Source organism: Gouania willdenowi, chromosome 19, assembly GCF_900634775.1.
Source record: "Gouania willdenowi chromosome 19, fGouWil2.1, whole genome shotgun sequence".
In the NCBI taxonomy this organism is placed as follows: Eukaryota; Metazoa; Chordata; class Actinopteri; order Blenniiformes; family Gobiesocidae; genus Gouania; species Gouania willdenowi.
Window position 1 is genome coordinate 16,501,730 of NC_041062.1, and position 21,011 is coordinate 16,522,740.

Below are 21,011 nucleotides of genomic sequence, written 5' to 3' on the forward strand. Positions count from 1 at the left end.
CGAGATAAAGGGGACAGCTTTTTCTTAGAAACTGTTTAAGATAGGATAACCAAATGTGATGTGTGGCTTCAGGGTATCAATACCTTGATGGAGTTTGAAAATGAGAATCGTGCAATTATTTTTTCCAGAGTTATTGCTCTTGTTCTATTTTTTTTACTCTGAGGTATCTTTAAAGGGGACAACTTTTCTCAGAAACTGTTTAAGATAGGGTAACCAAGTTCGATGTGTGGCTTCAGGGTATCAATATCTTGATGGAGTTTGAAAATGAGAATCGTGCAATTATTTTTTCCAGAGTTATTGCTCTTGTTCTATTTTTTTTTACTCTGAGGTATCTTCAAAGGGGACAACTTTTCTCAGAAACTGTTTAAGATAGGGTAACCAAGTTCGATGTGTGGCTTCAGGGTATCAATACCTTAATGGAGTTTGAAAATGAGAATCGTGCAATTATTTTTTCCAGAGTTATTGCTCTTGTTCTATTTTTTTTACTCTGAGGTATCTTCAAAGGGGACAACTTTTCTCAGAAACTGTTTAAGATAGGGTAACCAAGTTCGGTGTGTGGCTTCAGGGTATCAATACCTTGATGGAGTTTGAAAATGAGAATCGTGCAATTATTTTTTCCAGAGTTATTGCTCTTGTTACATTTTTTTTACTCTGTTTGCGGTATCTTCAAAGGGGACAACTTTTCTCAGAAACTGTTTAAGATAGGGTAACCAAGTTTGGTGTATGGCTTCAGGGTATCAATACCTTGATGGAGTTCGAAAATGAGAAGTCTGCAAATGTTTTTTTTCTGGAGTTATTGCCCTTGTGTCATTTTTTTTTAACTTTGTTCGAGGTATCTTCAAAGGGGACAGCTTTTCTTAGGAAATGTTTAAGATCGTAATTTTATATTCTGATATGATAATATTTTTATCTAAGTTCTTAGATTTAGGACATTTAGGAAAAGGTTGTGAGTTACAATGACAACCAATCTGCCGCAGGATGTTGATGACTGCGTCTTCCTGTTAACAGATTTTAAATGAACAGAATGAATCAACATGAATATCAAGTCAAGATCAGCACTCATCGAACACAGCTGTGGTCTGGAGTTGTGGACACCCGTTCTGAATGTGCAAAGGCATTGTCTGAACCAACAGGCTAACAACAGCCCCGAATGTAGTTTTGCTCAGCATTTTATCTCGTCGTCGTTATTGATCGTCCTTCCTACATGTGGCATGGAGCATGGTGTCGGCCATGTGTCATCTTTCTTATGTTACGTAAGACATTTCTGATTTTCAGAGTGTGAACATTAGCTGTCCTTGAGGTTGTTTTATCTGACATGTCTCATCGCTTACGTAAAGCTTGTGTTGTTGTTAGATTTAGGATTTAGTTGAAATCAGAAGTTTTGAAACGCTTTGTCCTTGTTTCAGAAAATAAGCCTAGAATATATTTTATTATGGATTATTATTATTAAGGATTATTTAAGGTTAAGTACATTTAATTATAGGATATATAATTATAGTATGTCAAAAAAAGAAACCATGAATAATTCACATTAACACAGCTGAAATTTAAATTTCAAGACTTAACCAAAAAATGTGTCCAAGTGCTTGCTGATAGGAGGTATTATTTGATCAAAAACTGTTTTGATTTAATTAAAAAAATCAAGAAATATTTTTGCTGGAATTAGATTTTCCCAATACACACCAGCCCTTTAATAAGATATCTGTTATTTTAATGTTTATGTTTATTTTATCACATTTTCTTCTTTTAATTATTCCTTTGAGAGATCTGGTTTCCCTCCGTTGCATCTGACTTTTGTTAGAGGATTAGTCGGCAGTATTTATTTTTTTATCTTAACGTCTTGAAATGTGTGCACGACTGTGTTTGCCTAACAGCCTGCAGCTTTGCTTGTGGCTTGTAAAGCAGTTCTCTCTATTCTGCACAAAACTCAGCTGCTCGTCTCAAAGGACAAAACCCAGATTCACACTTCAACAGATTCCACCCAATGTCCTCCGTCTGAAACAAGTGTGTTTCCCACTTCTTCGCTTTCCTTTCCCCCCCTGGCCTCCACAAAAACAGGGCTCGCCCTGTCAAACAAGTTGCCGATGCGGTAAACTTTTGTACTAGGGGCGGTCAGAGGATGACACGGCTTTTATCATAGGGCATATATGGGCAACATTTATCACAGTGGGGGGGCACAAGATTGTCTGATCCAAGAGCCACATTATGAAATCAGCATTTAGAACCAAACAATCTGAATCTCATTACTGTCATTTAGATTTTTGTTGTTGTTTTCTGTGTTTTTGTTGTCGTTTTGTTGGTGTTTACCATCATTTTGTGTGTGGTGTCATTTTGTATATTATTCTCTCATTTTGTGAGTTTTCTTCTCATTTTGTAAATATTTTCCTGTTGTTTTTCTGTATTTGTGTGTTTTTAGATTTATTTTGTACATTTAGCCTATTTTTAAAAATTAAAAAAAATTAAACCCTGGGCCGCATGTGGCCCCCGGGCTGCCAGTTACCCATATCTGTCATAGGGCATATATTTAGGGTGTTTGAGGTATAGCAGCATTTACTGAATCTCTTCACTTGTACCACTGTTACTTGATATACAGTAAGTTGCAGGACGTAATGGCTTGTGTCTGTTCAATTTCTAACCTCCAACAAAATATCAGTACTCTTTTGATGCATTTAATTATGATACCTGATAATTAAAGTAAATGGGAAATGCAAATGTTACTTGAAAGTCAGGTTATTGTTGTGTTGTTTTTTTTTTTTTTTTTTTTTTTTTTTTTTATTGATGGTTTTTTCTTCTGGTTTTTAGCCAGGCTTTGATTTTACAATTGTGAGCAAGAAACTTCCTTCTGCCTAAAATTAGTGGCAACATTTGTCAAATCAGAAACTCTGTGTTATTACAGGCTACCTGCAGGGGCTGCAAACATTTTTGGAAAATAGGTTTTTCAAAAAAAATAGAAATCATGGCTCTTGTTTGTCTTTTGTCGTGTTAAACACATATGCATTCATTACTAGTTAACTCATAATTTCCTTTTAAGCGTTAATGTCAATATTAAAATGTACTTTTTCTGCTTCCGGTAATAAGAAACTGCATATTTTTGAAGCAGCCAAAAAAAGGTTATTTCCAGGGGCACATGTGCAACCAAAATAACAAATGCCTACCAAGTAAAATGTAAAATGTTTTAGTGCACAGACACATGTGATATATGTAGTTAATGTATGACTTTTATTCATATTGCAGTGCATTTTGAATAAAACTTGGCAAAATACATTGCGTCATTGCTACATCGCAAATTTACTTTTGCCGTGAGTCAAAATTGTAATTCTTACGATTAAATGCAGTTTTAGTGCCAACAAACAAAGAGGTGGGATGTGGCAGTTACGTGCAGGTTACTCGTGAAGCATTAATTAGCTGGAGACTTTCTACTTATCAAATTTGTATTAACAGATTTTCCTTGTTATACTTGATTATGGAAGTCGTACACAACTAAAAGACCAGAAAAACAAAGGTCATAGAATCATGTCCAGCAGTTGAAATTTGAGGACAAAGATGAGACTTCATCTGGTCGTACCGTTATTTACAACTGCTGCAGAGCTCCACGGCAGTAAATACAATTGTCATTGACTGACCCAGTTCAACCCCGCTTTCCCTCTCAGCACATAAGAACCAAGATCAATCAAAACTTAGTCAAGATGGAGGACACTTGATCTTTTTCATGTACAGTATTTCAATACAGTTATATACAAACAGGTATTCACAATCACATTTCTTTGCTGGAAACTTCATTCTCAAGCAGAATTCCAGGTCTCTTACTTTTTTTTTTTAACTTCAACTGTAAAAGGAAGATAAAAACTCATGAAATGGACATTGAATGTAGAATGGGGGAAAGTAGTGAAATAAAACAAGCACAGTAGTTTGGCAATATGCACCTATTCAAGGTTGTTGCAACACGCCAATAACCAAAGAAGAAGAAGACCCTAAGGAGGTGACATCACCATAATAATGTCAAAGTATCTTTACTTTAAGAACATAATTAAAACATTTACCTGTACAAATGGAATTAAATGGAATGTAAAAATCTACTACTGGATTGGTCGTAGTTCATTCATTGCAGGCCGTCTCCCTTTGCCAATCAAAAACCCAACAGAAAGAATCAAAAGAAGTGGCTGTGTGTGTCTTGGTCCTTATCCAAACCCTTGATCTAAATTCCATTGTCCATGTTTGAGCATTAAAACCAGACTAGCTCATTCCTAGGTTTATTTTATTGGCGTTCACGCTTCTGTCCTTGCTCATTTTATCTGTCACAGGAGGTTTGCTTTGTCGTGACAATGCAATCACTTGCGCTGCTTGCCTAGCCTTCATTGTTTTCTCTGGAACATTTGGTGGAATTTTACGGGATGCAGGCTTTTCCAACTCAAAGACGTTGTCAAGCACATCTGAAGGGAGGGTCGGATGGAACGCGGCTGTATTGAGTTCATCAAGCTTTACCTCTCGAGATCTGAATGTCACCAAGCTGTCGGAGTTGTGGCGGTACGGTGGTTTGCTTTCTGGCGATGTTTTGGGTGTTGGGAAGTTTGGATCCGGAATGACGGGGAGAGGAACCTGAAGGGACAGTCTCTTCATACGATTGCAAGGGGTGGTTAAACTGGACTTAGGTCGCAGTTTCCAACCTCGAGGATCATGGCCAGTGATAGAGGATGTCTTAATAGGAGAAGAAGATGAGCACGAAAAAGAAGATGATCTAGAATGCCGACTAAGGGAAGGGAAAGTGCCAATGGATTGACTGAGGGATGTATTTGAAGGTTGAAGAGGGAGATAGTTGAAGGATTCTCTACGCTGAGGAGGTTGCGGTTCCTTTTTGTTCTTCTTTACGAGAATTTTAGAAGTTCTATCTCGGTGCAAGTCAACCGACCACCGCCGCTGAATAGGGTGAGGTGAAGCACAACCCTCATCTCTGGTTCGGCACACAGTGTCAGCTCTAGTTTTGGGTTGTTGAGTCATCCTCAATAGCAGTTGTGTAAAATTACTGTGAAGAGAAATGTCAAACATCAAGAAAGCAACAGTTAAAAAAAAGAGGAAGAGGTGACACCCATCTTGACTTCTTTTTTCACACAGAAACTAAAAGTGCTGCAAGAAGGTATTTAACGAATACTTAAGAATACTTTTCATTTATATATTTCTGCTTTGGATTTGAGTGTATCATCACCAACATACAAAAAACATTGCTCCCAAGTTGCTTGATGATACCCTGGTATTCCAGCTCAAAATAACAAATTGAACAAATTAATCAGAGGAGAATTACAGTTTTGACCATTATTATACATTTTCAAATAGCACGTGTATCTAAAACATTATTAGAATATAAGCTGCTAAATTATCTTTACCGTTGACCCTGTGCACGTCGTCTCTCCGTTCGTCCTCATCTCTGTCACTTGTCTGAACATTGCACAGTTCTTTCCTGCAGATACACCAGATTCTGACAACCACAACTTCCCCAAACTAATGCCTAGAAACAGTCTTCAGTTTACCCCCACCCCACTCCCATGAGCTGCTTTCACAATTATTGCCGCAACATTACACAGAATGACATCAGGCTGAATTTTTCCAGCTTTGAACAGCAACAAGCTTTGCAGGACCAAAGTCTGAGTGGAATAGCATAAAGAGTCTCATGATGACTTCCCGTTAAATAGGGTACTGCATCAATGCGTTCCATTCTAATGAAATCCTCAATGGCTATTTAGATGAAGTGCTGCCTCTTCACTATAAAATATCTTTACAATTACTAGTAATTGTAAAGATATTCATACTGTGTTCTGTAGCCAGAACGCAGATAAATGCAATTGTAGACGCAGAGAAGAGAACAGCCTGGAGGGATTAAATGTCAATCAATCCAATTGTCTGTTTCTTACATCTCGAATGGCTGAACATTTGGTCCAGTCATAAAGGTGCTCAGACGATGAGTCACTGAAGCGAGAGAACTGTGATAAAGTATCTGCCTTATTTCAAGTGATTTAGCTAATAGGGTGAAGATGATGCATTTCAAACTACAGACTTGCAGAAGTGTATGGACTCTAACTACTCCTTTTACCATATTTTAAATCATTGACAAGTATTTTGATGATATATGGATGGTGATAGACTTAAAAACATTCAGATAGCCTCAGCCTACATCAATGGCTTTGTTAGCCTTTACAAAGATTGCAACCTGAAAGAGGAAAAGTTGGTAACATCTTGCACTGAGCACGAAAAGCTCTTTTTCCCTTTTTGATAACATCAAAAAACCATGAAATCATACTTTAACAATCGTGATTATCTCCTGAACAGAATGACCCAAAGGCTTGTGCTTTACTCAATACACTGTGTTAAGGTGACAAATGTCAGTGAAACAAGTATTTTTATCTATTCATCAGTTTTTTTTTGTAACCAACAAGCCATAGTTTAGCCCAGTGGTTCTCAAACTTTTTTGGCTCAAGTCATCCCCTTCCTCTCATTTGTGAATCCAAGTACCCCCTTTGTCCTACTACAATGTTTTACTTAGAAAACTATTTAAAAACAATTATACAGCATAATGATGGAATGAATGAGTGTTAACACACATTTTAAAGAATCTCATTGTGTAAATAAGTGGAAATAAACAGCATTTAGTGCAGTGGTTCCCAACCTTTGTTGGATTGTGACCCCATTTTGATGTCAAGAATTTTGGGCGACCCCAAAGACATTTGTAGACTTAGCTTTTGATCATGTTTGAGCATTTTAGTTGTACTAGATTTATATTTCACAAAGTGAAAGTATAGAAATACAGTTGTTTAAGATTGTTTGTTGTTTTAATTAAAAGCACACTGTGTAACTTTTGGCCACTAAGGGGCGCTAGACCTGTAACTTTTACGTCACGTGCCCCCTAATGGCCACAAGCGCACTGTCGCAAAATTCAACAAACAGTCAGTCGGGCCAGCCTCCGTTGTCTTTCGATTGTGTATGCAGACAGTAGTTGAACTGTTACTGCGGGATAGGGATTGGCTCTAAAGGCTGGGTCGGTTGAGCTGGGGTGCAAAGCGGGGCTGGGCTCGCGCCGCGGCTGGAAGAGCAGCCGCTGCGTTGGTGGTGGTCCCCCCCCTACTCCTTGGCCTTGCCACCGTCATCGACCCCCTTTGCCGGGAATCGGGGCAGACGCGGTGCGGCGTCTTTTTAGCCTCTTCAGAAGAAGTTTTAAACTTTTTGCTTGCCTCGGCCATGACCAGGATTCAAACAGGCGGAAAAATACGGGCAAAATCCTTTAGCCCAATGAGTATATCCGAGCCTGTGGTCACGTGACTGCTGTAAAGTGATACGTTGTCCAGGCATTCTCCAGGTCACATGACCTGGCCAAAGACGGTCCGTCTCTCCAAACTCACATGGGCGGTATTTCAAGAGGGAAGCTCCACTCGGAACATTGATACTGTCAAGCGCTGTATATTGGCCTGAGGAATTATTTAAAATAACTCATATGGGTCAACTGTGCCTTTAAAAAAAAATAATTATTAAAAAATTTCAAAAACCTATTTTCATTTTTTCAGAAATTTCAGGTTACCCCATTTAAACTCCAGGCGACCCCACAAGGGGTCCCGACCCCAGTGTTGAAGAACACTGATTTAGTGGCTCCTGAATAAATTTATTTATTTTTATAGTCATTTCATGTCTGGTGTGGGACCAAGACTGACACTTTATTTGTACATTTTCCACTCCCTCACAAGTACCCCCCCTATCGTGCCATCGCATACCCATAGGGATACACGTACCACCAATTGAGAAACACTGGTTTAGCACACTGCTTACATTTTAAAACAGCTAATTAAGTACAACATGTTGTATTAGTTGACTGTAATAGAAATATGTAATATTACAATACAACTGTGTACTGTCGACTTGTACACAATGTGAAATTATCAAAAGTAAACTCCGCTGATGAGCCTGGCCTGGGTGTTATAAGCAATCGCAGATGGATCAACCCTTACATGTGTTTTCATTACACTCCAACGCTCCGTGTCAACACTGAGCCCTTGGAGGTTGGATCGCTTCCTGTTCAGAAGCCATGTTACTTCCCACAGGCTGCCGACATCTTTCAAGACAGCGTGAGTAATTGGCGCGGCTTGCACGTAGCTGTGAGTCGTGTGCTTAGCGAGGGCTCTGCACATTAATCTTGGGTTAATGAAGTGATGGGAACCTCACGGGAAAGTATAAACCTGCAGACGAGAGGAGGGATTACCACTGATGTGATGAGGCATACAAATATAGAGATGGAGGGAGGAGGTGGAAAGGCTCGTAGATTGTAAATAATTTCATTGTGATGGAAGCGCTGACCTTATTTTCCTCCAGTAGCATTGTGATATATTAGTGTTGGTTTCCTACTAGCCTGGCACAGTCATTACATGTTTATCAATGCTGAAATGTCTTCATGAAAAGGTGAAACAATAATGTTTTATTAGTAAATACATTGATGGCTGATATTCAATGGGAGCCTACTGTTAAACTGAGGATCACAAGCATTGCAGATTTTAAGGTGAACTAAAGTCTCCCATAAAGTTCTTGTAAAAACCAACTTTTTTCAGATACCCAGCATAGCACTCTTATATACTGTATATTCACAGCTTTTCAAGCTTCAAAATGATGAAAAAGTCTGCCCTGGAGCTTATCTGCTCGTCGCAGACTGACAATCTTTTGAGGACTGTTTAGGAGAAGAAGGTACATCTACTTTTTTTTTTTTTTTTTTTTTTTTTGGGTGTATTTTGTTGTAGCAAGTTGTACTATCTGCTAAAAATTGTGTTTGGGTTAATGTTATCATGTTATGTAGGACAAGAAAACATTTAAAATCTCCAAAATGCTTAAGAACTTGTGTTCCTCTTTTCTGAATAATACCAGGAGAGATTAAAAATGTTTTTTTTTTTTTAAATCTAGTTTTCATCACAGTGTGGCCTGGTTTGCCCTACATTGATAAGCCATAGTTTTGATTAAATTCTATTTTATACAAGGAGTTATTAAAACAAATTTCTAAGCAATACAGTAGATTAAAATGGTCTGGTCTTGGTATTTGGTGTAAATAATATATTTTTCAGAAACCAAAGCTCATTCCATTCTATATTCAGTCACTATCCTTCATTCACAGAACAGTAAACAGGAAGCTCCCTGGTGGAAATACAAACAGACATTTAACACTTAGTAATTCACACATCCAAATCTGTAACCACTGTGATCTTAAGTAGGCTGGGAATTTTTTTTTAAAGGATTAAATGTAGGAAAATAAGCAATTTCAACATTTATGTGCCCTTGTTTGCGCTTCCATGTATAATTGATACAGTATGTAGGCACTGACAATATCCAAGCACTAAGTGACAGATGTCAGTCCAATCAGGATTCTTTACTCACGTAAATATTCCCAATTTATGTGAAATAATTTGAAGAAAAATGCAGAATTCTTGTAAAAATGTAGATTTATTTCAGCAATTTTTCTTTTTTAATCATTGACTGCCATTATATGACATATGCACCAAAATGGTTCATGTTCATACTGTAGTTAGCACTATAGTTATCTAATGTTCATGGTATCGATGATCCTTGACGAACAAATGGACATTACTTGAATCAAATAATGACAAACGTCCCATTACTCTTTAATTGGCACTAATGTCTCAAAATATTAGTTCAAAGGTATTTAGTTTGACTTTTAATGATCATACGTATAAAAATTGAAAACGTGCAGTTTTTGAAAGGCTTAAAGGCCTGGATGAATGATAACATACTGTAAGTATCACAGATAGATGGCTTAGTCACGTGTGTCTTTGTAATGATTGAGTTGATGAGTGTTAATGAAAAACAACATGCCATCATTTGAGGGTTATTTACACGTTTGGCCAAATCTAACAAATATACTGTATATTTCGGCGTCTCTCTGCTTGCTTCTTCTTAACTGCATCCATCAATGGGTTTCATAAAACTCCAGCTGCTCAGTGATTGGTAAAGGTTTCCATTAAAAAGTTGTGTGATGGACTGTAAGCGCATTTTGCACCCAGCAAACAAATAAAGAATGTTTCTGAGGACACTCCAGATCACACCGAGGGCTATAAGCAAACCAGTTGACAGAAAGCCCAGACAATCACTGGCTTGTAATTGAGATGAGATTGATGAAAAGAGACGTAGAAGAATAAATCAGCGACGAGAGACTGATCTCAGGAGAACTGAGATGAAGTCAAGGCCCTTCAAAACAAATAAATCTTTTTTTTTCTTCTCTTCTTGTCTTTCCAAGTGGGTCCATTTATCACCTCTATCAACACTTCTCACAGCCTTTCTACCACCCTTAGCTCTTCTTTTCCCTTCCCATTCAGCAGTTCCTCACCAATCTGTATTGTCTCCATATCTCCAGGCATGGCTTACTGAGATTCATGAGTACGCCCAACAGGACGTTGTTGTCATGCTGCTGGGCAACAAGGTAAGACCTGACTGCCAATGCTTGGAAATTAATGGACATGGAGTCATGGATGTGAACAATATCAGGTTTGGCATCAGTAAAAGAGACAGTCATCAATGGATCAAAGCCTATTCAACATTAGATTAGAGTTTGTCTTTTGATATTTGCTTTAAAGGTCCAGTATTATGCTATTAATAGTATTTGAGTTTTAGCCCTGGTCACTTTCAGAGGGCTCCTTCGTGAATATGCATGAGTGGGCGTAAACACTGCTCAGCGCTGCTTCAACGTGTGTTGATTACGGCAGCAACAGTCCTCCTTCTCCTCCTCACCTCTACTGACCACAGAACTAGTCCATTTAAGATGATTGTCCATTGTCTTGTCCAACCGCTGCATTGCATTGGGTCACAAACACGACAGATCATACCATAAAAGCGATACGAGGCGGTGTAACGGCTACTAAAAATGGAACCGCTCACGCTGCACCGTTCTTTTAGTGTATTTTATAGCTGATTTCAGACATGGCTCAAACTGACCCAATGAGATACTGACAGAATGCTAACACAAGAGGAAGGCTACATTTGATAAGGGTTATTTATTAAAGGCTCACTAGGGTGATTAACTGAATTTGAGCTTAAGTAATTGAGAACATAATTGTAATTGACTTTCAGTGGAAAAATATCAATTGTAATTTTATTTGAAAATGGGAAAAATGGCTGGTCACCGTAATCATAATTGAGTTGTAATTGAACATGGATAATTGAAGACGTAATTGTAATTAAAAAATGTAATTGACTTCGACCCTGCCCAAGGCACTTGATGAAGCTCTTCCTGGGAAAAACCGAGGTGTTCCCAGGCCACCAGAGAGACATAGTCTCTCCAGCTTGTGGGCATCCTACTAAACGGAGCTTTCCCAAGGGATTAATAAAGTCTATCTAATCTAATATAATCTATACAACTATGGTCTCGTCCACACGGAGATAGGTTTTAATGCAAACAAATGAATGAAGTTTTGAATGAAATTAATGAAGTTTTTTTATTGTTTACACCTTGCGTCCACACGGCAACGACGATTTAGAAGCCAAATACAATAACTTCTGAAAACGGGTCCCAAAGTGGGAAAGTCTGTAAACGCCACCTGGTGGGTCGCCGTGCCTGACGGCATATACGCGTACAATGACGCCATAGCCCCACCTTTCTCTTCACCGGCATGCGTGACCCCCCCCCACAACAACAGTAGCAAATCACTGTCTTTTCTTTATCTCCATCTCCTTCCATTTCTCTTTGTATGTCCTGTTTTTTCGTCGGACAATTTTATGCACATGCTGGGTGTCTTCTTCCCTGTTTCGGTATACTTCTGTGGCAGCGTTACAGTGCCACATACAGGCCTGGTATGTTTACTACAGTGTTTTTCGTCTTTTTTTGGCCTTGTGGACACACACAGTTACCAGTTTTAGGGGAAAGCATTTTAGTTTTCTGTGAACAGATAAGTCACTTTAGTAGTAGGATAATCCATTAGATTTAAATATCAAACTTTTCCTTATTGGAACAGGTAAAAACCAAACTAAATAATAGTATCCGTCTACATTGGCATACAGTATATGTAACAGTGAAGTGATGGCAAGATATTTTGAGCTCAGATGAGGAGAGATCTTGGGTTTGGTCCTCCATCCACAGCTGGTTTCTGTCTCATTGTGCATGTATATGAAGAGAGTATATGTCAGAATGCTATATTTACCCTTATCAGGGTTAGACCCCTGACATGAGTGACACTGTATCACCGTACACTGTCAAACCTTTGTATTGTTACGTCCAATGTTTTCTAGGCTGACTCCACACATGAACGAGAGGTGAAGCGAGAGGAGGGAGAGAAACTGGCAAAGGTGAGATTATTCTAACAAACCAAGCACATTCACATGTGCTGTTTGTCACATAGAAGCTGTGAAGGAAAACATGCTGGGCTCAATGTGCCTACGCAGCCACAAGGACCCTGAGAGCCCGTCTCCCGTCTGCTTCCCATGCGCTGCTTAGTGCGTCATTGTATATTCATGGCTGCCCATCATTACATTGTTTGGAATTAATGACTTTGTTTTTGAGGCTGCCTTTCCCAGATAAGCTCAAAGATGCATGTTGGAGGCAGTGTGAGTTGTAAAACGGCAGCTGTTGTATTATTAACACATGGTGCACTTGGATTAATGTTGACTAATAACAAATGTCGCAAGCATTTCTCAAACGGAGAAGTACGAAACAACGATGTGTCGTTTTGTCCCAACAAGTAAAGTTTCAGTGTGCAAGAATGCCAAGTGTTTCTGAAGGACATATGCCCCATGTTTCTGTGTGCAGGAGTTTGGAGTGCCCTTTATGGAGACGAGTGCTAAATCAGGCCTGAATGTGGAGCTGGCCTTCACAGCTGTGGCCAAGTGAGTCATTCGCACAACAAAGAATGAAAATCCAATGGCTGTTGATGGGTTCATTTCTCTAGAAATGATTGAATTTCTAGAGAACTTATATATTTCTGCACTTTTTTTTGTCCTTTCGGGTTATTACATCCGCCAAATTGAATCCAGGTATAGCCAAATGTGTCCAATTACATATCACAATACTGTAAGTAAACCCTGAGATTTTGGCTGAAGTGCGTCTCGGCTGAAATGTCAAAAAGTTCCTTCATTATGGGTGGGGCTTCTGGAGCAGTTAAAGGTATAGAGGAGGATTTTCCAGAAGTTTAGAAAAGAAACGACATCTTAGCTTTTTGGAAAAAATGCACATGCGCAACACCGTACCTGCTCCCAAGAGGAAACGCCCATTAAACGTGTGCGAAAGGCCGCGCACGAGCCCAGTTATCCTCATGCACAGCTCTGTTTACAAGTTGATGTCTGCATCGCTCATACAAGCTTACTTTCCAAAAGAAGATTTTTACTTTCCCCACTAAGTCAGACACCGGTAAGTAATAAGTGTGCATAGCGAAAACTAGCTAGGGACGAGCACTTATGACAGACATATGTAACCATATCACCAGAATGATTGACAATTAGGAGGACCAATAGTCTTGATGATCCACTCGGAATTTGAAGCCAAAATAACATCCTCTACAATACCTTTAAGTCTATACTGTAAGATCTCCAAATAACTATCTATGCTATGCTAACTAGCTACTGGATATTCACTACAGCTCTCTATTCTCAATTCTCTCAATCCATCCTCCTCACCACGGATGTCAAAGTCCAAAGGTGCTAGTTTTTATAGAAGGGGCGGAGCCTACAGTGCTAGTTCATGACATAAGAAGCCACCAAAACATCACAAATCCTCATTCTCAGCCAATAGCAAAATTGGATTGTAATAGCCAGGTTTCAACCCATAGAGGGCAGTAGCTCTTACTTTTTTTACAACAATATATGCATAATACTTTGACTAAAATGTCAAGAGTTGGACAAGAATCAATCAACAACACTATTTGATACCAGATATATGTGTTTTAGCAGAAAAAAAGTGGTTTAGGGGTTTGGATACTCTTTAATTCAATCTATTGCCAAAACAAAAAAGTTTTGCATTAAATCAGTCACATTTAACAAGGACATTTTAATGGTTCCCAAACTTAGAACATGAGCCCAACAATTTTATTTAATTTTTTTTAATAATTTACTGTTTCTGTCATGCATGTGTAGTGTATAAATGATACATCAGTTTTTTTTGTTTGTTTTTTGTTTTTTTTATCATGTCAATCACTTTGTGTTGCACTCTCTGTGAAAAGTCCTGTATATGTATAAGTACATTTTTCCAGATACCCATAGAGATGTCACAAAGATAAAGGTTAATAGCAAAATCTCAAGTCTTAAATAGATATTTTTGGACTTTCAAACTGCAGATTTTTTATAATCATAAATCTGGAGCACTGGAAATATGTATATCCTTCCTTTTAGAACAGGAGAGGTCATCATGTGATCATTTATGTAATTGACTGCATTTTGCACCCGACAAAAGCCTGCAGAATAATCTGCATAAGTAGCTGACTACAACAGAATACCATTAGTTCAGGGAGATTTGAGCAACAGTGATCATTTGAAAAGATTATTGACATTTTCTGAGAAAACATCAAAGCAAATAATGGTTAAATCAATCCTAATAGTGTGATTTCCTTTATTGAATCCACATAGACTGCATTATACGATGCAGTCTATGCACACTGCATAAAAACAGCAAATATCTTGTAATACACATTTGCATAATCACAATTTGATTGGTTTGATTTCAAAACAATTACAAAAACACCTTTTTAATGTTATTTTTGTTTACTTTTAAGTAAAATCAATGTAGTGATCCTTCCACGCAATAATGTCTATTACAGAATATAAATGGTTCACTATCACCGTAAGATCGTAGCTTGCCATCACTTACTTTCATTTCATTTATGTTATTTATCGTTCCATATTTAACACAAGAGAAACAAACACTGTACAAAAATCTAAATGAATTAAAAGGCTGTCAGTGTGAACATATTTGGTAGTCAATAAGCCATCATTTTTAGGTGCTGAGAAAAGAAGGTGTTTGTGTCGAGTTGTCTGATGTGATCTGGTATTTGGTTCCATTCCTGTGAAGCTTTGGCCGAACAAGCAGAGTGACTAAAGGAACTTTAAAAAAAAAAAAAAAAAAAAAGCAATATTTCTAAATGTCGACAAAGTATATCTAGGCTTTGAACGTGTTTCCATTGAAGGTTGTTTTGGGGAGGAGCCTCGTAACTCCTGTGAATTCTCATCCCACGAGACTTCGCTGCAGAAAGACGGACACTCCAAACCTCCTTATAAAACTCTGTATTCCTTTGTTCTTTCACGTCTAATGTGGCAATAATCGTTTTTAGAAAGTGTCTATTTGTGCGGTTGCCGTACGGACAACCCCCGGTGCTATTGGTACATTTAATGAAGTACAAGTACGTAGCGTCCTAGGGTTACGATTAGGTTTAGTCTTAGTCACGTGACCTAAACTGCCCAATGACTGACCTATCACGTGACCTAAACTGGCAAATAAGGGGTGCTACGTACGGATAGAATGTTGGTATATTGAAACGGCAAAAGAACGGATAGCCACTGCCCATTTTTTATGAAAGTGTCTATTTGTACGGTTGCCGTACGGACAACGCCCGGTGCTATTGGTACGGTTACTGAAGTATGTAGCGTCTTAGGGTTAAGGTTAGGTTTAGGGTTTAGGTTTAGGGTTTAGGTTTAGGGTTTAGGTTTAGGTTTAGGGTTTAGGTTTAGGGTTTAGGTTTAGGGTTTAGGGTTTAGGTTTAGGGTTTAGGTTTAGGGTTTAGGTTTAGGGTTTAGGTTTAGGGTTAAAGTTTGGTTATAACCCAATATCGCAACAATTTTTAGGGTTCTGGTTAGTGTAAGGTTTACGATTAGGTTTTGTCTTAGTCTTAGTCATGCAACCTAAACTGGCCAATGACTGACCTATCACGTGACCTAAACTGGCCAAATTGGTGCGCTGCGTATGGATAGAATGTCGGTACATTGATACGGCAACCGTACGGATAGCCACTGCCTTTTTATAGTAGTATATTGCTAAGAAATGTCTCGGCCTTCTCTTCTGTGTACACGTACCATGTCATGTTTTCTCAGTGAGAAGTCGTCACATGACCATGTACGTCACGTTCTGTGGAAAAACTGTTTCCATAGCGCTTTTGCGACACATTTTAATATTGAAACGTCTGAAATTCCTCCTCATGAAAGCATCAAAACTTTTTAGCGATATTTGAGCGTTTTTTCTAAATTCAGGTGTTTCCATTACTAGTTTTTAGTGCGTTATTTAGATTTTTCACATTTCCAAGGGTAATAGAAACACAGCTTTATTCTGTGTGATAAATGTCTGAAGAAATGGGGTGCAGAATTATTTAATTTTTTTTAAAAACATGACAATGTAATTAAGCTATCCCAACTTAAAACATTATATTTACTTTTGATAGCACAGCAGTGATATGTATTTAAGAGTTTGTTTATACAGAGTTGAAAGTGGTTTGAGTGTTTGTGCCAGACGAGTTAAACTGTACTTTGAACCTGTACAGTAAATGAAGGATATTTGGGCTCACGAGCGCCTCCTACATGAGGCAAGAGTACTGTTGGCCTCACATTCTGTTGGTACTAAACAGAGAACTGGAATCCTAATCTAATTTCACATCACGCAGCCCAGTCTGTGAGGGATTTCTCCTCTCATTCCAAGGGGACATTCACTGCCTCACTGTGAGTCTCTTCTCTGAATTTAAATAGGAAATGTGAAAATCCAGCAAGTTTTATTGAGGGGGGAAAAAAAATCACGAAAATGGTTTAAACTATTGACAACGGTGTGTAGAAGAGCCACAGAGCAAGCGTGTTTCCTTCTCTGACATGACGATGAGCGATTACACAGTGCAGGTGTCACACTCACTCTGTGAATGCACTCGCTCCGCAGGCTTTCTGATGTTTTCATCATCATCATCTCTGCAGGTGTCCTTGATGAGACACGGCTCCAATCAGGTGTAGTGGAGCAGTGCATCATCTAAACTGCTCCGTACATTCATCCAGTGCTAGCATCACAGTGTGAGATCCAGGGCAAAGGTTAACTGTTCAGGCCTGTGAAGGATGTGTTTACGCTGGTAGAAGATCCAAAAATTCTAGAAAGTATTGTAAAGTAACTTTTACCGAATGGGATTATTTGTACAAACGTTTGAGGGTTTTTGTTGTTTTTTAAAGGCAAGAGGAAAAGATCACTGTAGTCACGTAATGATGAGCACATATATATATATATATTTAAAAAAAAAAAACAGTTTTAAACTCAGAACTATAATTTTTTTTTTTTTTTTTCTTTTTTGTGTGTGTAAACCTAATGAAATAATGTGTTTTCAATATTTACATTTTAACCTGCAAACCACTACACACAAAGAAACATTTATTTTTATTTTATTACCTTATTTTATTCTATTTTATTGTTTTGCACATCACAAATGTAGCCATTTATAGTTTTTTGTGTGTACATCGTTCTATGTCACACTTGCTTTGACAATGTAAACTTGTTTCCCATGCCAATAAATCTGTTTTGAATTGAATTAAAGTGAAAGAAGAAGAAAAAAAAAAAACCCAGAAAAATCAGGAGCAAGTTTCATCATTTTTGGCACACTGCAATAAAATCAGAACTGTTTTTCTGGTATCAACCTTTTTTATATAGAGTTATTGCCATTTTAAGAGAAAATATAGATTTTTAGGCTCTTATCTCCCAACTTTAAATATGATATTTTCATTGCTTATTGATTCATTAGCTGTAAAGGATCTAAAGTTAAATATTATAATAAATACGTACTTCATAGCATTATAATATGGCTTTAACCATTCGCAATTTGGGGAGTAACAGTAGTTATTTCCTATACCACCATGTGTGGACGTACAATGGAAGTAATACTATACTATGAACAAACTAAGCAGCACTATTTAAAAGTAATCTACTATATACAGTATATACCATGTATAAAAGAACTGTCTTTAAACAATGTGGGGAAGCCCATATGATGATGTCATTGGCTTTGGAAGCTCCTGATGACTAACTGACAACATGTGGATTGATTGAAGGCACACCTGGGGATGTATTTTATGGCCACACCTCAAACACTTTGCTTCCTTGTTTGAAATCATGGGAAAATCAAAAGAAATCAGCCAAAAAATCAGGAAGAGAATCGTGGAGCTTCACAAGTCTAGTTCATCCTTGGGTGCAATTTCTAGATGGGCTCTGTGCTGCAGAGATGAACGTGTTTTGGTCCAAAACGCCCTCCTCCCACCCACTCCGTAGCTGAGCTCATGCTGCTTTATAAACACGAGACAGAGCGTGTGGGCGGGGCGTTCACCGGTACATACATAGACTGTAGAAAATACATACATAGCACTGCGCGAAGGACGCTGAAATGCTCACCTTCGTGGGCGTGTCTGTTTACATGTCAATCACGACAGAGAGCTTCCTTGAGGCGCGGCTTCTCCAGCTCAGTGCTGCGTTAAATATGTCATCAAAGTGGGAACGAGTCATCAAATTGGAGCGAGGTGTTTGGGCTCACCCTGAAGTAAGAAAGGAGCAAATCACCAAAAAAACACTTTGCACATGCGTATGAACCCTAAATAGCACTTTTATGATGTTCAAAGCACAGAAAAGTTGACTTAGCGTAACATGGGCCCTTTAACAACATTGTTCTGAAGTATCTGCAATACCCAAGGTCAAGGTCAACCTTCAAACATCTGTATCTATCAACTTTAGGAACTGAGTCAATCATTGATTCAGTATTGACCAATTTTCCGATGACGTAAATAGTAAATATTTAATTTTTTGACCAGGGGTGTACATCTCATATAGGGGAGAGTGGGGGTAAAATGAGCCATTCTTCATATTTACTACTTACTACATCAAGTTTTGTCGCTAACTAATGTATATCTGCATATATTTCAGAATGTTGTGCATCCCTTCAAACAAACAGAATGACTGTAAACATGACTGTTTGGAAAATATTGCATGTTAAAAAAAAAAAAAAAATTGTCTTGTTGCACAATTTAAAGTTGACCTCAGGAACGGTGTAAATTGAGCCGTATCTATTTTTGTGTAAACACAATTCTGATGAAAGATATGATCGACTATATCCATTTTCAAGAGTGAAAAATGTTTTTTTTTTTTTTTTTTTTTGCTGGAAATAAATGTCTAACCGTTTACCCATGTGGTTCATACCTTCTCAGACTCCATGAAATAATGCCTTCCTCTTAAATATGTGGTCACATGATCAATGCTTTTACCGTTTCCGAGCAACAAGGGGTGTCTCAACTTACCCCAGTCTCCCCTTTCTCTTTAACTTTTGATACGATGCACGATACAATAATATAATAGTAGTAGATATGAGAAAAACTGACTATTTTACATACATTTTAACCCTTAAACATAAGAATATCATACAATTGAATAAATACAATAAAACTTAAATATATCCAATAAATTTCAGATTTTCTGAAAGTAGACAAAGAGCTAATATTTATATATATATATATATTTTTTTTTTAATTACTGTCTTGTATCTTCCTTACTCAGAGAACTGAAGCACCGGACCATGAAGGAACCGGAAGAATCCAAGTTTCAGCTGCAGGAGTACGTGGACAAAGAAATGAGAACCGTTGGCTGCTGCAGCTCATAGATCACATCTGTGTGTGTGTGTGTGTGTGTGTGTGTGTGTGTGTGTGTGTGTGTGTGTGTGTGTGTGTGTGTGTGTGTGTGTGTGTGTGTGTGTGTGTGTGTGTGTGTGTGTGTGTGTGTGTGTGTGTGTGTGTGCGTGCGCGTGCGTGACCTGAACCAGAGTCGGGGTCAATTACATTTTTCAATTACAGTTACGTCTTCAATTATCCCTGTCCAATTGCAACTCAATTACGATTACGGTGACCAGCATTTTACAATTACGTTCTCAGTGACTAAAGTTATATTCCAATTAATCACAATTACGGAGCCTGTGTTAAAAAACCCCATGAAACATAAGCTTCCTCTTGTGTTAGCTTTCTGTTAGCATCTCTTATGATGATTAAATCAGCTGTAAAATACACTAAATAATATGAGCTATTATCTAATTTATTTTCCATCTATTGGGTACTTTGTTAGGCTTCCTAATCAATGAAAATATTGGTATTAATAACTACGTAAGCCATAGAACTGTAACATAGTTCCCTAAGGGACAGGTTTTGTATAATGTCTATGCCCTTTACAATGACAAAGTCATTTACCTGAACCCAATTACAAATAAATTATGGTTACAACAGTGAAAAAAAAAAAAATCCATATACAATTATAATTAACCCCAACCCTGACCTGAACTATTGAATGTCTGTTATATTTGTCATTATTACTTAATGAGCTCCACCTTTTATCTGCAACTGTGAATGTAACATAGTAGCACCATCCTACATGCATGTCCAAGCACCGCTATATTACTGTATTATGATGTCATAGGCTCTATAAGTGAATGTAAACATAATTTGTTTTATGTATCTTGTATGGTCTTAAAATACTTATGTAATGGTAAAAACTATTTAACCACAGTTGTTTTTATTGTATCAGTTGAAGAGAACACGTGTACAGTACCACACTTGATGTAAACTGTCATAGAGCATTGTGTGTGTGTTTTTATATAAAAGCATAGCATACAGTGGTTTGACTGTTGTGTCTGTGAAACACTGTTAAAGCCTTTTATATATAATTAACTTTACTTGTGTATTTTATTACAATAGTAATTTATTTGACTGCATTAAATATGTTTGACTCTTAAGACTACAGACTTCCACACGTTCTGTTTTTTAGGTATTAAAAGGAAATGGAAGTGAGTGAATAACTTGTTTTTTTTTTTTAAATGAAAATAAAACCAAGTTTACTTTTTACTTTCCGACTAATAATGTGAGCTATAAAAGCTTATGTTTCCCTCAGGCTTGTTAGGCTTAGAGGATGAATAGCTGTAAACTGAACCGTCTCCTCTGTTTTTTCTTACACACCCATCAATTTGTAATCTCCATTCTGTATCTTTCTCTATTGTATCCGTTTCAATAAAAGGACCTGT

General features: G+C 37.8%; 1 protein-coding gene and 1 long non-coding RNA gene across 3 annotated transcripts in view; one reads left to right on the forward strand and one right to left on the reverse strand.

Annotated features, from left to right (window-relative positions):
* Window positions 1-19,715, forward strand: part of rab26 (RAB26, member RAS oncogene family) — an 87,869-nt gene extending 68,154 nt beyond the window's left edge. For both annotated transcript variants that reach the window (XM_028477168.1, XM_028477167.1), the window contains 4 exons: window positions 10,388-10,453; window positions 12,256-12,312; window positions 12,773-12,849; window positions 19,505-19,715. In XM_028477168.1, the coding sequence (XP_028332969.1) occupies window positions 10,388-10,453; window positions 12,256-12,312; window positions 12,773-12,849; window positions 19,505-19,607 (303 nt within the window). In that variant the 3' untranslated portion in view covers window positions 19,608-19,715. The remainder of the gene's footprint in view (window positions 1-10,387; window positions 10,454-12,255; window positions 12,313-12,772; window positions 12,850-19,504) is intronic.
* LOC114482009 (uncharacterized) lies at window positions 3,201-5,490 on the reverse strand. The gene is made up of 2 exons (XR_003676296.1): window positions 5,379-5,490; window positions 3,201-5,020 (listed from the first exon to the last, which is right to left on the reverse strand). It is a non-coding gene; the product is annotated as an uncharacterized LOC114482009 (long non-coding RNA).
* Window positions 19,716-21,011: the final 1,296 nt, after the last annotated feature.